The sequence below is a fragment of the Pteropus medius genome, unplaced genomic scaffold, assembly GCF_902729225.1.
Source record: "Pteropus medius unplaced genomic scaffold, Ma_sr-lr_union100, whole genome shotgun sequence".
NCBI classification, from domain to species: Eukaryota; Metazoa; Chordata; class Mammalia; order Chiroptera; family Pteropodidae; genus Pteropus; species Pteropus medius.
This window is the reverse complement of record NW_024346667.1, coordinates 17,205,482-17,224,856: the sequence shown is the minus strand read 5'-3', so window position 1 is coordinate 17,224,856 and position 19,375 is coordinate 17,205,482. Positions and strand designations below refer to the sequence as shown.

The 19,375-nt window shown below is 35.6% G+C and overlaps 2 protein-coding genes and 1 long non-coding RNA gene across 8 annotated transcripts in view; 2 read left to right on the top strand and 1 right to left on the bottom strand.

Moving 5' to 3' along the window:
• PALLD (palladin, cytoskeletal associated protein) overlaps positions 1–2,372 on the top strand; it is a 316,986-nt gene extending 314,614 nt beyond the window's left edge. For all 3 annotated transcript variants that reach the window (XM_039876334.1, XM_039876333.1, XM_039876335.1), the window contains one exon: positions 206–2,372. In XM_039876334.1, coding sequence (XP_039732268.1) covers positions 206–378 — 173 coding nt within the window. In that variant the 3' untranslated portion in view covers positions 379–2,372. The remainder of the gene's footprint in view (positions 1–205) is intronic.
• The window catches only part of CBR4 (carbonyl reductase 4), a 100,043-nt gene that overhangs the window by 42,617 nt on the left and 38,051 nt on the right, over positions 1–19,375 (bottom strand). The window lies entirely within an intron of this gene.
• Positions 9,343–17,784, top strand: LOC120613490 (uncharacterized). Of its 2 annotated transcripts, XR_005655721.1 has the most exons (3): positions 9,343–12,329; positions 12,534–13,071; positions 14,755–17,784. It is a non-coding gene; the product is annotated as an uncharacterized LOC120613490 (long non-coding RNA). The 2 variants fall into 2 exon arrangements; XR_005655720.1 differs by having other exon boundaries at positions 9,343–13,071.

The window sequence follows — 19,375 nt, the reverse complement described above, 5'->3', positions numbered from 1 at the left end:
ACAGCAAGTATTTATACTTTATTATCTAGCTGTTATAGTTCTACTATCCTTAAATTTTAGTATTTCTACCATGGATGTGTCCAGTCTTTCATAAAGAACATGTGCCTGGGGGTATATCAAAAGACATTCTATAATTACTTGAAACATCTAAAGGCTTTCCAATTATATCCTGGTTAAAACGTCCTAATTTTTTGTTTGTTTGTAGCCCAGTGGCATCAGCAGCCACAGAGCACCAAGCCCAAAAAAGTACGCCCCTCAGCCAGTCGCTATGCAGCACTTTCGGACCAGGGACTAGACATCAAAGCAGCGTTCCAGCCTGAAGCCAGCCCATCTCACCTGACACTGAACACCGGCTTAGTAGAAAGTGAGGACCTGTAATACGACATTCTTGTTAAAGCTGAAACACTGAAACAGCCTTGTCTTGACCAACATATTCCTTTGTCACACCATGTAAAAGGCAAAAACATACCTTTGACTATAAGAAATAAAAAAATCTAAATAGTTTTCTTAATAAATATACCAAATTTAGAGTTTAAGTAGGCAGTGCTAATAGAAAGGTACACATTGCATAGTAAATTCACATTCATCGTCCACTTTAAAACTTTCTAACTGATGTGCTGAAATGGTCTGAAATGCTAAAGGATACCAGCTGTTCAAAGATAACCACAATTTGTATTATCAAAAGTGCCTTTAAACACTAGCTTTAGGTGCTACATAGCACGATAGTGTGGAATGCTTAAAATGAGGCAATTGTACCACAAATAATACTAAAATGATTCTCAAGTGGCAGTGTACTCAGACAGCTACAGTGAACTGAGTGCAATATGTAAGAATGAAAAAGGCAGAGGAAATGGCAAAGAAATCCAAGTAAATGCCTTGTCTTTGCAAATGGTTTTAAAGTAAATCATAAGGAAGGAAGGAATTGCCTTAATTTTAATAATAGCAAGAGTTTTCTAACAAGGTTAACCTTTTTTTTACGTGTTATATTTTCATGCTACCTTGGTAAAAACTTTATTTACAACCCATATTAAAAGGCTAATTTTAATAAAGTATTCTGAATTAAGTAGAAATATATTAGTCCATTCCAAGAAAGGCATCCAAACCATCCAGAAGACCAAGGAATATAGAATTTGGAGAAAACAAGTTTGGAAGAAGTGGAGAGAATGAAGGAAAAAGTTACCGGCATACTTAGAACATTGTATTCACTTAGATAAAAGTAGAAGGGACAGGAGACATGTTAAAGGCCAGGCTTTTCTTTGGTTTTCTTGAAAATTAAATCTAACATGTAGGTGAAAAAACACTGCCATTCACAAGTCAGGAGATTTAGGTTCAGCTAGAAGTTTGGAGGCACATGTGCTATGGAAATTATAGTGTGTCTGAAGTTTGTGTAGTAGTTGAATATTTTAGATGTTTAGAGCAAGTTGAAAATGGACTGAGAATGCAAGATTGGCATAAATGAGAAACTGCCTGTAGCATCTAGTCTACTTGAGGGAAATGGAGATTCAGGAAAGACAAAAACAGGTTAGGTTTGTGCCATAATGTATTTTTTCAATGGTACCAAGACATGGTGAATGGAAAATATTATTCACTTACCTGCTGCCATGAAACCTTAAGCCTTAAGAAGGTGCTGGGTCCTGAGTAGTTAGTAAAGACATCTCAACAAAGACTGATTTTCAAATGCACATGATTCTGCATCAGCTAGACTGAGTTGATTCTGACCAGACTTGATGGTTTTAAGTCGGAGCCAATAAACTTTAAAAAGGAGAAAAAACCAATTTGGCCTATTATTATAAAACCCGAGGCTTTAATGGTACTTTGCCATGAGAAGAAAACACTGTATTCCTTATGCAAAACACATATATCTTTCATTATTTATAATAAAAATGTTGAACTCTCTTAGTTCAGTTACTCAATACGTAGTATTTTTAAAAATAATTTTATATCTTTGTACCACCCCATATATTTCATATTACTGCTTCACATGTACAGCTTTCTACTTCTTTGTAAGAACACCAACCAACCAAGTTTTAAATGATTAATAGGCTTGAGCACTGGGTGGTAGATGTTCCATGCAGAGTGGTACAAGTTTCTTTGACCACACTTATGTGCATTACTAACATGGAATTTAAGATACCATACAAAGTCCCTCATGGACTTATCTATATTGTAGTATTATGACTTATGTCATATCTTACTTGCCAAATTTTTCTAAATGTGACTTTTTGCTAATTTGCTGGGTTTGGGATTAAGTAGCATTATTTTGCCACCTTTTATGTTGTATTTATAAAAAAAAAATAGTATTATCATACTACTTTGGATTGTTGTGCTGGTATAATATGGATTTAACATCAATAAATATTTAACAAATAATACTTGCAGCTTTGTGAAGTAAAATATTCAGCTGTTTTAGTTTTCTATTGCTTCTATAATAAATTAGTACAAACTTAGAGGCTTAAAACAATACTTATTTCTCGGCTCACAGATCTGTAGGTCAGAGGTTCAGGGACCATATAGCTGGGTTCTTTGCTCAGGGACTTACAAGACAAAAAAAATCAATGTGTCTGCTGAACTGAATTCTTATCTGAAACTCAAGATCCTCCTCCAAGCTTAAGAAGTTATGACAGAATTCAGTTCCTTGCAGGTGTAGGACAGAAGTCTCCGTTAGTCTGCCAGCTAAGGGCCACTCAACTCCTATAGGCCACCTGCATTCACTGCCATCTTCAAAACCAGTAATGAGACCCTCCCTCAACAAATCCCTCTCACATTTTGAATCTCTTGTCAAACCCACTCAGATAATCTCTCTTAATCTCTTGTCAAACTTTCTCAGATAATTACTGGATTTGGGACCTAATTACATCTGCAGAATCACTTCAAAGCAATTTGTGTTTGGATAATGAAAAGAAGGTGTATGTACAGCAGGAGGTGGGGATAATAGGAGCCATCTTAAAATTCTGCCTATATCAGTTTATTGTATGTATGCATGTAAATAATATTATTCATGTTATACCCCAGAAAAAAGTATTCTGTGACCACAAACCACATCCCCTTCTCTTAGAAATAAAATATAAAGGTTCAAGATGGCAACACAGGAGGATCCTGAACACACCTCCTCCCATGAATACACCAAATCTTCAACTACCTACAAAATAATTTCCTCTGAAAGAAACCTCAAAACCAGATGACACATAAATTGAGCAAACAAGAAAAGATGCACACTGAAACAGGTAGGAGAACCTGAGACAAAATCTTGCCCAAAACCCCATCCCTGGCAGAGCAACCCACAGTTGGGAGGAAACTCAACAACCCTGAGCTGCTCCTTGAGGAGTGAAGAGGTCTGAACACCAGGCACCCCAACTTTTAAGACCTGCAAATGAAAGATGAGCCCTGGGAAATATCTCGATTCAAAAGCCAATGGGACTTGCATCCATGAGACCCACCAGACTATAGCAATCACAGAAACAGTTCTTAAAGGGTGTGCAGACACAGACTCACCCATCCCAGGGTCTAATACAGAGACAGCTGACTGAAAGGTACCCTGTCTTTCTGTGATAGAGACCTATTTGCTTATCTTAAAGAGTTAGCCTAAAAGGTAGGCATCTAACTTAGCACACATCTAGGGGCCAAGCATTAGGTACAGCCTAAGGGGCAGGCTTCTAATGAAACATCTAAAAGTGGACTGCAATCCTCAGCAGAGACCTCCAAAGACAGATGCTATTCACATTCTCTCTCTCTCTGCCTTGCTCCAGGTTGCTGGTATCTCCTGAAAAAGAGCTTCTGCACATACTGCACCTGCCATCGAGAAGATACCCCTTGACTACCGGGCTTTAGTGGCCAGTGGTGCTTACAGTTATGGGTCCTATAAAACTAAAGAAAGAACCAGTTCTTAACCAACTACCCCCTACCTTGGCAGAGCATATTGTCAGCAGACTGAAAGATAACCCCAGTCTTTTTGTGAAAGAGGACATGTAGCTTGCCACACAGCTGTTCCCTAAGGGGCAGGCTTCTAACTCAACATACAAATAGGGGCTGACTATAATCCTCTCCAGAGATGGGGAGATCAGCAGGCACCACCTTGGTGCTGTCCCTCCAATCAGCCCAGTGTCTCCAAGAAAGGAGTTTATGTACACATCTGACAAGTTTTTGTGACTGCTGCCCAGAGGACACATCCCTAGACAGTCTGGCCCTGATGGCCAGTGGGCTTGTGTTTACAGGATCAACCAGACTGTAGCAAACCAACAGCTCTTAACTGGCTATAACCCCAAGACTCGGTACAGAGAGAGAAGACATAAATACCCTTCTCCCAGTATTTGCCCCAAATAGGCATATTTCCATACTTTAAAACAGGGGTGCCTAACCCCCAGGCCACGGACCAGTTAGGAACTGGGCTGCACAGCAGTAGATGAGTGGCAGATGGGACTGTAAACAAAGCTTCATCTGCATTTACAGCCGCTCTCCAGCGCTAGCGACACCACCTCAGCTCCACCTCAGATCATCAGGCATTAGATTCTCACAGGAGCACCAGTTCCTGCTGCCAAAAATGTTGGGGACCACTGCTTTAAAAGCTATTACCCAAGAGTCCAGCTTCAAATCAGCCTGAATTAGATGCTAAGGTCTATCCATTGGGACACTGACAAATCTTGGCAAACCCTCAACTAACAGGAGCCATTAAAAATAAAGTAGGCTGTTTGGACAATCACAAAGGTCTGAGAGACAAGCAACAGCTTGCACAAGGTTGAACAATAAGGTTCATCTCCTACACGAGGCCTCTCTTTCGAAACTGGGACAGGTGTCTATTTTACCTTATGCACAGAAACCATCACAGAGTGTCAAAGAAACAAAAGAATCCATTCCAAATGAAAGGAGATAAAAACCAAGAAAAAGATCTTAATGAAATGGAAATAAGTGATTTACCTGATAAAGAATTCAAAGCAACAATCATAAAGATGCTCACAGAGCTCATGGAAAATATATGACCAAAGTGAAAATTTCAACAAAGAGACGGTACCAAATAGAAGTCATAGAGCTGAAGAATACAATAACTGAACTGAAAAAGTACTATAGAGGAGTTCAACAGTGAACTGGTGAAGCAGAAGATGGAACAGTAAACTCAGGGCAGAGGAACTCATCCAATCAGAGGAACAAAAAGAAAAATAAGAGTGAAGATAGCTTAAGGGACTCATGAGACATCAAGTGGACCAACATTCACATTATAGAGGTGTCAGAAGGAGAAGAGAGACAAAAGGGGGCAGAAAACTTATTTGAATAATAGCTGAAAATTTCCCTAACCTGAGGAAGAAGACAGACATCCAGATCCAGAAAGCTCACAGAGTTCCAAAAAAGATGAACTCAGACACCCATTCCAAAACACATTAGAATGTCAAAAGTTAAAAACAAAGAAATAATCGCGCAAAGCCAACGTGAAAATTAAAAGATAAAAGTAGTCAAAATACAATAATTAAGGGATACATAAAATAAAAACCTGTAAGTTACGACATCAAAAACATAAAATGTGGGGGGGAGAGTAAAAATGTAGAGTATCAGCATGCATTCAAACTTGTTGTTACCAACTTAAAACAGATTTACGAGTTGCTTTATGTAAGCCTCTTGGTAACCACAGAGAAAAAACCTGTAGAAGATACACAAAAGATAAACAGGAAGAAATCTAAGCATACTACTACAGAAAATCATCAAACCCCAAAGGAAGAGCAAAAGAATAAAGGAATTACAAACAGCCAGAAAAAAAAGTTCACAAAACAGCAGTAAGTACAAACCTATCAATAATTAAGTCCTCCAATCAAAAGACACAAAATGACTGAATGGATGAAAAAAACAAAAGCAAGACCCATTTGTATGCTGTTTACAAGAGAATTACTTCAGATATAAGGACACACAAAGACTGAAAGTACAGCCACGGGAAAAAAATTCCATGTAAATTGAAACTAAAATAAGGCTGAGATAGCCATACTTGTATCTAAGACAAAATAAATTTTAAGACAAAGACTGTAATAAGAGACAAAGAAGGTCATTAGATGATAAAGCGGTCAATCTGACAAGAAAATATAACATTTGTAAATATTAATGCTTATAAATATATAAAGCAAATAATAATATCTAAGGCAGAAATACACAGAAACACAATAATAGTAGGGAACTTTAATACTCACTTTCAGAAGCAGAAAGATCCAGACAGAAAACACTAACTTTAAACTACATGTTCTACCAGATGAATTTAACAGACTTACAGAGAATGTTCCATCCAAAGCAACAAAATATACATTCTTCTCAAGCACATATGGAACATTCTCCTAAATGGATCATATGTTAGGCCAATAAACAAGTCGTAATAAATTTAAGAATAAAATATCAAGCATCTTTCTAATCACAATATGAAACTGAAATCAAGTACAAGAAAACTGAAAAATTCAAAATATGTGGCAATTAACATGCTATTGAACAACCAATGTGTCAAAGAAAAAATAATAAAAAATACCTTGCAACGAGTGAAAGTGGAAATACAACATGCCAAAACTTCTGGGATGCAGCAAAAGGAGTTCTAAGAGGGAAGTAGTTAGTGATAAATGACAACACCAAAAAGAAAAAAGGAAAAATCTCAAATAAACAACCTAACTTTATACCTCTAAGGATTAGAAAAAGAACAAAGGAAGGCCAAAGTTAGTTGAAAGAAGGAAATAACAAAGACCAGAGCAGAAATATAGAAAAGTGATTTAAAAGACCATGGACAAGATCAATGAAATCAAGAGCTATTTGTTAAAAAGTGAAACAAAACTTTAGCTAGACTGACATGGGGAAGGGAGGGAAGAGAGAGAACTCAAGATCAGAAAGAGAAAACGTTACAACTGATATCACAGAAATACAAAGGATCCTAAGACGACTGTGAACAATTATACATCAACAAATCGGACAACCTAAAAGAAATGAATAAATTCCTAGAAATATACAACCTACCAAGTCTGAATCACGAAACAGAATATCTGAACAGACCAATTACCAATAGTAATCAAAAACCTCCCAACAAATAAAAGTTCAGACCAGACAGCTTCACAGATAAATTCTACCAAACATTTAAAAAGAGGATTAATACCAATCCTTCTCAAACTTTTTAAAAAATAGAAAAGGTGGGAACACTTCCAAACTCATTTTACAAGGCCAGCATTATCCTGACAGCCAAACCAGACAAGGACAGCAAAAGAAAAGAAAACTACATGCCAATATCTATGATGGACACAAAGCAAAAATCCTCAACAAAATATTAGCAAACCAAATTCAACAATACATTAAAAGGGTCACCCACCATGATCAAGTGGGATTTATTCTAGAAATGCAAGGATGGTTCAACATTTGTAAATCAATTAATGAAATATACCATGTTAACAAAATGAAGGATAAAAATCATATCTCAACAGATATAGAAAAAGCTTTTGACAAAATTCAACATCCGTTTATGATACAAAAACTCTCAACAAAGTGGGTATAGAGGGAACATATTTCAACATAATGAAGACCATATACGACAAGCCCACAGCTAACATCACATTCAACAGTAAAAAAGCTGAAAGCTTTTCCTCTAAGATCAGGAACAAGACAGAGATGTCCACTCCCACCACTTGTATTAACCACAGTACTGGAAGTCTTTGTTGGAGCAATTAGACAAGGAAAAAATAAGGAATCACATCCACATTAGAAAGGCCAAAGTAAAACTATTTGCAGATGTACATGATATTGTGTATACAAAAACCTAAACACTCTACAGCAAAACTATTAGAACGAATTCATTGAAGTTTCAAGATACAAAATCAATGTGCAAAAATCGATTGTTTCTATCTACTAATAACTATCAAAAAGAGAAATTAAGACAACAATCCCATTTACAATTGCATCGAAAAGAATAAAATACCGAGGAATAAATTTAACCAAAGAGTTGAAAAATCTATACAAGACACTGATGAAAAAGAAATCAAAGACATAAAAGATATTCCATGCTCATGGACTGGATGAATTAATATTGCTAAAACGTCCATACTACCCAAACCAATCTACAGATTCAATACAATCCCTTTTAAAATTCCAATGGTATTTTTCACAAAAATAGAACAATGGAATCACAAGACCTTAAATAGCCAAAGCGATCTTGAGAAAGAAGAACAAAGCAGTAAGCATTGCAAATCCTGATTTCAAACTATATTACAAAGTTACAGTAATCAAAACGGTATGGTACTTACTGGCATAAAAACAGACACACGGAACAGAGAGCCCCCCAAAAGACCCATGCATATATGCTCAATTAATTAACAAAATGGAGCCAAGAATATACAAGGGGGAAAGGACAGTTTCTTTAGTAAATGGTGCTGGGAAAACTGGACAGTCACATGCAAAGAAATGAAACTAAACCACTATCCTACACCATACACAAAAATTAACTCAAACTGAATTAGAGACGTAAACGTAAGATCTGAAACCATAAAACTGCAAGAAAGCAGTAAGCTCCTTATGTAGTAAGCTCCTTGACATAGGTCTTGGTAATAATTTTTTGAATGTGACACTAAAGCAAAAGCAACAAAAACAAGTGTGACTAAATAAAACGAAAAAGCTTCAGCACAAAAAGAAACCATCAACAAAATGAAAAAGTAATAAGGGGTTAATATCCAAAATATATAAAGAACTAATTGATTTCAATAGCAAAAAAAAAAAATTTGATTAAAAATGGGCAAAGGATCTAAATAGACATTTTTCTAAACAATACATACAGAATGTCAACAGATACATGAAAGTGTGCTCAATATCACTAATATCAGGGAAATGCAAAACAAGGAGATATCTCACATCTGTCGGAACGACTCTCATAAAAAATATAAGAGAGAACCAGTGTTGGCCAGGATGTAAAGAAAATCCTTGTGCACTATTGGTGGAAATGTAAATCAGTACAGAAAACAGTATGGAGGTTCCTCAAATAATTGAAAACAGAACTACCCTATGATCCAGCAATTCACTTCTGGGTATTTATCCAAAAACAAACAAACAAACAAAACACTAACGTAAATAGCTATGTGCACCCCTATATTCATTGTCACATTATTTACAACAGCCAAGAAATGGAAACAACCTAAGTGTTTACTGATAGATGAATGAATAAAGAAAATGTGGCGGGGGGGCGGTGTGTGTGTGTGTGTGTGTGTGTGTATGTGTGTTCATTTATATAAAACACACATACAACAGAATATTACTTAGCCATAAAAAGGAAATCCTGCCGTTTGTGACAATGTGGATGCACCTGAAAGTCAGTATACTAAGTAAAATAAGACAGAAAAAGGCAAATACCATATGATCTCACTTACACATGGAAAAAAGCAAAAAAAACTTCATAGATATGGAGAACAGATTGGTAGTTGCCAGACTCATGGCGTGGGAGAGTGAATGAAGTGGGTGAAGGTGGTCAAAAGTTACAAACACCCAGTTATAAAATAAATAAGTCCTGGGATATAATTACAATTAATCATACTTTATTGCATATTTGAATGTTGCTAACGTTGCTAAGAGATCTTAAAAGTTCTCATTACAAGGAAAAAAAGGTAACTGTGTGGTGATGTGTGTTAACCAGACTTATTGTGATTATTATGCAGTATATACATATATCAAATCATTATGTTGTATACCTTAAATTAATATACAACAATTAAAAAAGATTTAAAAAGAAATTAAGTATACACATCAATACATTAAACACTGCTTTACAATCTTGCTATGAAGAAATCCGTTGATCCATTGTATCCAAAGTAAATGGCTGGCTACAGGATGTGTTTTTCAAGAAGCATCTCATAAAATACTTCTTTTTATTCAGTCCCCATAAGACCAGTAACATCCTGGGCAACAAACTTGTGGAAGAGCTGTCATGTAGAACAATTTCCCTTACAAAATTTCTAATTTTCAGGCTAGGAATGATCATTTTCTTAGACGCCTTCATTCCATCATAAGGAACATCAACTGATGTTTCACAAGAGTGTTTCTATCACTTATATATATGTGACAAGTAAAGAATAAAAAAGCTGTGGTGTTATGTGGGCAGTGGGTGGGTTGCTGGAATCACGATTTCTTAAGAAGCTACCACACCAACACTGAACATTTAATGTTCAAATTAGTGCTTTGCCCAAAATGTAATTTACCACATGTGAGGAACCTTCCAGATATCTTAACAACAGTCTGTTCAAGGGTGTAAATACTATATATTAGGTGTCATATGCTAACAGTGACAATTCAGACTGTAAGGATAAACTCTCTTGAGAAAGTATTTAGAAATAGAGATCTAGGGCCTAAACCCTGGGAAATGCTTTGTTGTTACAGGAATGAAGGCTTAAGGTTGTCGCAGGTGATCAGAAGTACTCCAGCTACTGATTGATCTCTGCACCAGTGAGAAGGTCTCTAGACAATTTCTTGATCTCTCCACCTTAACCAACGGCAAGATAATTATTTTTACAAGGAGGTATAATCATGGCTAAAGTTTTCTGAGATCTTCAGATAAAAGTTTAAGTGAGATAATGTTTTAACTACTGAACATAGCAAAGTGGCTTGCTAAAGTAAACATATAAGGCATATTATGAAGACATAATACCACAAAGGTTGTATATAAGAAGAAAACAATTTGTTGAGAAAGAGGAATAGGATATATAAAAACACTAAAGCAGTCACACAAGTAAATTAACTATAGTCTAATTCAGAACAAACTCCCCTCCTTGACTGAAAAGGGACAATTTTCCTAAGTCAACAACTTAGCTGACTATTTGGCTGACTATATATTGACTGCAATGTGTAAAATGAGAAAAACATCAGTTCTGTACACTACATATACAGAACATTTAACCAAAAAGGTTAACCTCCCCACCCATGAGTTTTTGTTGCATGAAAATGTATTATACTCAGATAATACCCATCATCCTTTTCAAGACAATGAAAATTTTAGCTTTAGTATGTGAGATGGTATATCATTCCTATAGAGGATAATTAGAAAAAGGAGTGCAAAATGAAAGCCTGCATAAAAGCAGACATTTCGGCAATGTAGCCTTGTGAAAAAAGAAACTTGAGAGAAGTAGAGTTAAACTTTGGATCCGTGAGAGGAAGAGGCTCTCAGCCAGGTGTTAGGACTCTGCTCTGAAGGACCCTCGCATGGGCCACCTTAGGGTGGAGCTAAAGCTACACATAACCTTCCCTGTACACTGCGAGGGGGCTTGAGAAAGCACAGTTTGGCCATTCTCAACCTTAGTCTCTCAACCTTATTTTTCCCATATGATTTTAAGTTCCTCAACCATAAGAGAGGGTTTATAATTATGTGGACTATATATGTTTTCACAAATTGTAGTTATTCCAAAGAAAAAAGACACTGAAGAACTTAATAGGAAAAAAAGTGTTAGAGATAATTGTTTGGAGTTTATAAAATAAAGAACTAGACAAGATGATGTTTAATGCCATTGTATTTCTACAGTGCAATGGAATTTCTGTGTATTCACTTATAATCCCTATATGGTCTAGCTCTCAATTGTTTCCTTACTGACTCTCATAAAGCCTGTCAAGCATGGAAAACCAGAAAAATCCATTATAAACCTGTGCTGTTCAGAGAATGTGACATTTCAGATTTCACCTACATGTGATATTTTGTTTTATTCATACTCACTGATCTGTTCTCTATGTTAAAATTTTATCTAAAGAGTTTGCCTACTCCAGTAGAAATAACTCTTATGTTAAACACTAACCATGTTTTCATTAAATTCCTTCTTTGGGGAAGTTTCAAGGGTGTGGTTAGCTCTTAGAACTGTAGTTCTCCAAGTGAGATCCCCAAACCATAAGAAACTTATAAGAAATTTGAATTCTTGAATCCTACACCAGACCTACTGAGGATGGGTTCCAGCCGTGAGATTTAAGAAGCCCATCAGATGATTCTAATATACTAAAGCTTAAAAATGACTGTTTTAAGAGGATCAGAATCCTAATTCCCTCCCATTTCTGTTGATTCTAAGAGCCATATATATCTGTTGTGTTCTCAAAGTATCTCAAAGAAACTCTAAAGTTACTAAAATAATCTTTCATCAGAAGAGACAGTGGTATTTGTATGTTGTTCTTTCTAGGACCTGATGAGAATAATAGACTAATAGTCTGCTCTCTGCCAATAAGACTAACTTCAAGAGGCCTCAGGAACTTTGAATTTACTGAACTAGTGGTCACTGCTTCAGCAGAGGCAGCCTCACATCTGTTCAGGCTCTCTAGGGTGCTGGATAATGTCACCAGAATCATTCTCAATATAAGAGAATTATCTAATCAGAGAGGTAACCCCTAAGAATGTGCATTTATCACATGAAAATAATGCACTATCACAAAAATGTAAATAAGTAATAAAAGAACATCCATTTAAATGGAACTGCTGGGATTTCCAATTAAAGATGATACCTTGAACATACACAGTTTTAGCTCCACTATGTCTCCAAACAACAATAAAAAACTCTTCAAAGTTTTTTTGTTTTTTCTTTTAGGCATAATGGAAAGGGACAAGGAGAAAGAGGAGACAAATGCAAGAACATCTTGATAGCTAGAAAGCCAGTGGAAGTTGGGTACTAAATTACAGCCAATCCAAAAAAGCTGAATTTGGCCAGAATGGAGAAAAGTGAAAACCAACCCGATTTCCACAACACACCCCCTAAAAGACTCTAGAATTAAGAGTATCTGGTATTTTTGGAGGTCAAGGTGATGGTAGAGCTTAAAACAGCAGGACTGGTTGAAAATATGTTTTAAAAGCAACTAGACTTTCTGCAACTCCTATACTTTGCACATGAAACTGGACTCTTGGACTGGTCTGAGAGATACCAGGCACTGCTGATGACAGAATACCATACTAATAACTCAGGAATAATATGAGAGTTTACAGCTTTCTTCCTCGCTTTGGGTTCTACAATGATGACAGCCAGCATTCTAGGCAAGAGAGCCTTCTCTGGAGAATCTGAAACTGGCTAAAACACTGATTTCCTACGTGTGGTCCAGGAACTTCTCAGATTCCCTAGATCCTTTCAGAGGGTGAGTAAGGTCTATTTTAAAAATAGTACTACGATGTTATTTGCCTTTTTCACTGTCATTCTCTCAGAAGTATATAGTGAAATTTTACATACTGTAAAATTTTGAAAGCAGAAATAAATGTGGGTCCAGCTGTCTTCTACTAATTAGGGTAGTAAAGAGATTCATAAAAATGTAAAATAATGTCACTTCTAATTTTTTGTTTTTAAAAAAACATTTTTTCATAAAAATATATTAAAATGCAATGTGTTTATTTTCTTTTTTAAATTCTGTGTTAATTTCTACCACAGTAAATACTGATAGCTGTAACCCATATAAACAAAAGTTCTTCAGGGTCCTTAATAGTTTTTATCTTATAAAGGGGTCCTCAGATGAAAACTTCTGAGAACCAATGAGCTAAAAAAAAAAAAAAAGAAAAATTGACACTGAGGATTCTGCCAGTGAAATGTCTGTCCCCATCATCCCACAGTGAAGACCACAGCCAACAATCCCCACCTATGTATAGTTTCCAATTTAAAAAAAAAACCAACCAATCACCACCACCACTACCACCATATAAAACAAATACATAGTGATTTATTTTGAAGTTAACGCTGTGAAACCAACATACAAGTCAGAAAATAGAATTCTGCCAGTTACCCAAGAAGCCTCTCCACATATCCCATAGATATTATAGTTTAGTCTTCCTTTTTTTTTTAAATGTGGTAAAATATATACAATATAAGATTTACTGTTTTAGCCATTTTTCAAGTGCAAAGTTGTTTGTCCCTGTTTTTAAAATCTCTTTTAACCCACAGGTTTCCCTCTATTCCTTTCTTACAATTTATTTGCTGAGGAAATCAGGCAGGTGAGCTGGTAGAATGTCTTACAGTCTGGATTTTGCTAATTCCTACTCGTAGTTCAATTCAACATGTTCCTCTGTCCTAGGTAGTTCCTGCAAATTAGCAACTTGATCCAGAGGTAGATCCAGAGGCTTGATCAGACCTGAGTTCGATCCAATCTACTTTTAATGCTCCACTCTTAAGTATAAAAAGACAGCCAAGGATCACAAAAGATATGAGGATAGCATCTAATATATTAAAGATCCAAAAAATAAAGCAAGCTGGAGAAATAGAGTAGATTAAAAAAACTTCTATTATTAATAAGCTCAGAGAAATAGAAGAAAACACTGCATCCAGGAAACAAGCACAGAATACTATGAGTAAGGACTACTCAGAAAATGAAAAGGTACTAAGGAATTAAAAATAAAGAAGTAAAATTAAAAACTCCAATGTAGTTTGAAGATAAAACTGGAGAAATCTCCCAGAAAGTAGGGCAGAGAGAGAATGCGTGTGCGAGAGACAGTGAGCACGAGAGCAAGACAGATACTGAGATAGAGAGGGTCCACCAGTGGATGAAAAAAGACCCACAGAAAAGCATGACATAATAAAATGTAACACTGAGCTCAGAGAGAAGTTCCTGAACACTTCTAGAGGGAAATATATTTTAAAAATAGGTTTCGTTTAAAATTTCTTAATAGCAACACTGGCAGACCTAAAACAATGGAGCAATTCCTTAAAATACTGATGGAAAATGATTTCTAACCTCGAATTCCATACTTAGTCAATTTAGGAAATAGGAAGGATTAAAGACATTTTCAAACAGTGAAGGTCTCAAAAATTTTATCTCCCATGCACCTTTTCCCAGGAAGTTACTGGAAGATGTGCTTTCCCAAATGAGGTCATAATCAAGAAAAGGAAGACATGAGATCCAGGGAACAGGGGACCCAACAGACGAGAGAGGCAAAGTGAATCTACAAATGATACTGAGAGAAGATCCCAAGATAAAAGCTATGAAGCAGATCTAGAGAACCAGTCAAGACTGCAGCAGATCAGGAGAGTAGAAAGATTACTGAAGACATGAAACTGATGAATTACCCAGTGTTTCTGCATATACTAACAGGATATTTACACAACTGGGAAGTGTTTGGGATTAGCGATGTTAAGAACACAGAAAACTAAACAAATGAACAAACTACATGATTATTAATTTCAGGGAAAACAAAATATTGTGCAGGAAAGTAACCATCAAATACTACATAGCTCAACTATGAATAGCATTTATATAATTACAATAATTTAATTGCTGACTATGATAATAACTACATTGGGGGATGGTGGAATGAGAAATGTGCTTTCATGTAGCAGTAGTAGGGGTGCTGGTCAGGGAAAGGTAAATCTTCATCTTTGTTAGTGGGAAGTTGATATATAATGACTATTTCTGAAAAATCAAGTAATATGTTAATTAAAAATGAGATTAATACCAAAGGAATGAGAGGCAAAAGTGAATCCCTCTGAAGAACAAGAAATGACTCTCCAAATTATGTTAATATATGTGATACAAACTAAATTTAAATACTAAACTATACAAATGATACCTAACTGGAGCTGTGAATGACAGATACTCCTTCAAAGATGGCAAAATATATTTTATGCTATTATGGTTTTCTTGTCAATTGCGTTCATGTTGCAGCTCAGGTCACATTTCTCACAAGACAGATACACTATTTCCCACTTGTGAAAAATTGAAAAGCAAAGCAGAGCCACTGTGGAAGGTTAACACTCCAAAGTATTCTGTGGGAATATTTCCCCAGCTCTTGCCCACCCTCACTCTGGGTCAAAGGTTAAGGACTGGGACAACCAGCCTTAGAACTGACATCATGTATGTATGTCAAGATAATGGTCAAGGCAGACCATGGAGCCTGGGCTAAAAGCATAAAAGCGCCCAGCTGTCAAACAGCAATGGCCACAAGTATGAATCTGAGCTCAGTACAACAGAATCACAGGGAAAGGTATGATTAAAATGAGTCAGAGTCTGGGAAGCCATGGGAAAGTTGAGTGGTGGCTTGCCAGTTCTCTAACAGCCTACATGCACAAATATTTACTTCTAACTGACCCTTTAACTAAGTAGGGAGTAAAATATTTAATGTAAATAATGCAATCTACACAGTGACACTACTTTTAGGATCGCTTCACCCTACAAAATATGCTGATGTGTATATCAGCATCACATCAGGGTTAACATTTTGTGAATAAACCAGAAATCACACTGCTCATAGCCCATATGCTTCAGATCGAGATGAATAGATAAGTCTGGAAATAGGACTTGAAAAATAAGACTCAGAAAGTACATCAATAAAAGTAGAAAATACTGGAGTATAATACATAATGCTTCCAGCACTAGGAGGCCTCCGGATACAATGTACCAGAAGCATTTCTATCAGAAATAGAAATAACATTTACTAAGCACCTACTATGTGCCAGGCATTATACTAGTACATTAATGCTATTTTATTTCATCTTTACAAATCTAGGAATTGTTAAATCTCTTTTACAGACGAGAAAACAAGCTCAAAGTAGGGATGTAATTGGCCAAAATTATAGTCAATTAGTTACAGAGCTGGAACTTGAAACCAGCATTTTCTGGCTCCAAAAGCCATCTTTCCACTAACCTCATTGTTAAATATGTGAAACCCTCTACTGGGACCAGGACTTAAATGGTTACGAAAGGGTACTAAAAATTAGTTAATCACCTTTCAGTATAAGTGGTCATTCAAAATTCCAATAAGATACACTCAAACAAGATTCCTATCATACTTCTTCAAGTACAGTAGGAATTAATTTCAAATATACCCACATATATTAAAATAAGTTGGTCAACTAAAATAATTTAAAAATAAGGCATAGATTACTATCACTTTCAGGAAGGAAAAAATTGCCCTTCAGGGTATATTCTGAACACCACATCGGCATCACTCATTTGAGGACTTTACCACCCAAAAGCTTTCAGAGAAAGAAACTAATACTAAATATTTCTATTTAGACTAATAAAGTAATTTTATTTACTGTTTTACACAATTTAGAGGCTTCTATATAAAAAGACTAAATGATCACTTTGGTTGTTTTGGTAAATGTCATACTAGATGACATATATATGATGTTACTGCAAGACTATTAATCAAACTGACATTGTGCTCCATAGTGCAGAGGGAAATTTTGTTCTTCAAATGTTCTGTCCAGGGTTGTACTCTCACCTAAAATTCACAAATCTACCCCTACCAGTCCCATTCTCCTTTTCTCTTTTATAAATTTTACTGAGGTGTAATTCAGTCATTTAAAGTGTATAATTTGACTAATTTTGAAGACATGCGTACCCATGAAGCTGTTACCACAATCAAGATAAAACTTTCCATCACCTCTAAAAGTTTTCCAATGCCCCTTTATAGTCTATCCCTCTATCAACCCTCAGGCCCAAGCAACTATTCATATGCATTCTGTCATTTTAGATTGGTTTGCATATTCTAGAATTTTACATAACTAGAGTCACAGAGTATGTAATCAAATTTTGAGTCTGGCTTCTTTCACCAAGCTTATTCTGCAATTTACCCAAGTGTATCGGTGGTTGGTTCTTTGTATTGCTGAGTAGCATTTCATTGTACAGATACACTTTTTGTTTATCATTTCTCTTATTAATGAGTATGTGGCTGTTTACAGTTTGGGCTATGATAAAGCTGCTGTGAAATATACAAATCTTTGTGCAGACATATATTTGTAATGATACTGGGAAAATAGCTAAAAGCAGAATGGCTGAGTTGCATAATAGATATATAACTTTTTTAAGATACTACTAAAAAGTTAGTATTTCAAGAAATGGTAAAGAGACTTCTGTAAAAAAAAAGAGGGGGAACAAAAAAATATGAATAATAAAAAGGCAATAACTATGTACCTATCAATAATCACTTTAAATGTAATTGGATTAAATGCTCCAATCAAAGGACATAGGGTAGCCAAATGGATAAGAAAACAAGATCCATGCATATGCTGTCTACAAGAGACCCACTTCAGATCAAACAACACTCACGGACTGAAAGTAAAGGAATAAAAAATTATTATTCATGCAATTTGAAATGAAAAAAAAAAAGCCAGAGTAGCAATACTTAGACAAAATAGACTTTAAAACAAAGGCTATAATAAGAGACAAAGAAGGGCATTACATAATAATAAAGAGATCAATACATTAAGAAGACATAACCCTACTAAACATATACACACCCAACAGAAGAACACCTACATATATAAAGCAATTATTGACTGAGATAAAAGGAGAGATCAATGGTAATACATTGGGGACTTTAACACGCCATTGACATCAATGGACAGATCTTCCAGACAAGAAATCAACAAAGAAACAATGGGACTAAAAGACACCCTAGACAAGATGGATTTAGTAGATATTTTCAGAGCATTTCACTCCAAAGCAGCAAAATATACATTCTTTTCAAGAGCACATGGAACATTTTCCAGGAGAGACCACATGTTAGGCCACAAAACAAATATCAATAAATTTAAGAAAACTGAAATCATATCAACTATCTTCTCCAATCACAATGGTATGAAACTAGAAATCAACTACAAGAAATAAACTGGAAAAATAACACATGGAGGCTAAATAATATGCTACTAAACAATGAATGGGTTAACAATGGGATCAAGGAAGAAATCAAAAGATACCTAGAGACAAATGAAAATGAAAACACAATGACTCAAAAATTATGAGTCACAGCAAAAGTAGTCCTAAGAGGGAAATTCATTGCAATACAGGCCTACCTTGAGAAACAAGAAAAAGCTCAAATAAACAATCTAAACGTACACTTAAAAAAGAACAGCAAACAAAGCCCAAAATAAGTAGAAGAAAGGAAATAATAATAAAGATCAGAGCGGAAATAAACAAAATACAGTCTAGAAAAAAAAATACAAAAGGTTAATGAAACTAAGAGCGGGTTATTTGAAAGAATAAACAAAACTGACAAACCCTTAACCAGATTCATCAAGGAAAAAAGAGAGAAGATTCAAATAAAATCAGAAATGAAAGAGGAGATGTAACTATGGACTCCACAGAAATTAAGGATCATAAGAAAATACGAAGAGCAATAATTATATGCCAATGAATTGGACAATCTGGAAGAAATGGATACATTCCTAGAAACATACAATCTCCCAAGACTGAGGTCAAGAAGAAAGAGAAAATTGGAACCGACTGATATCCACCACTGAAATCAAATCAGTAATCAAAAAACTCCCTCAAAGTCCTGGACCAGAGGGCTTCATAGGTGAATTTTACCAAACATTCGAAGAAAAATTAATACCTATTCTTCTCAAACTATTCCAAAAAATTCCAGAAAAGGGAAAGCTCCCTATATGAGGTCACCATTACCTTGATTCCAAAACCAGAGAAAGATATTACAAAAAAAGAGAACTATAGGCCGATA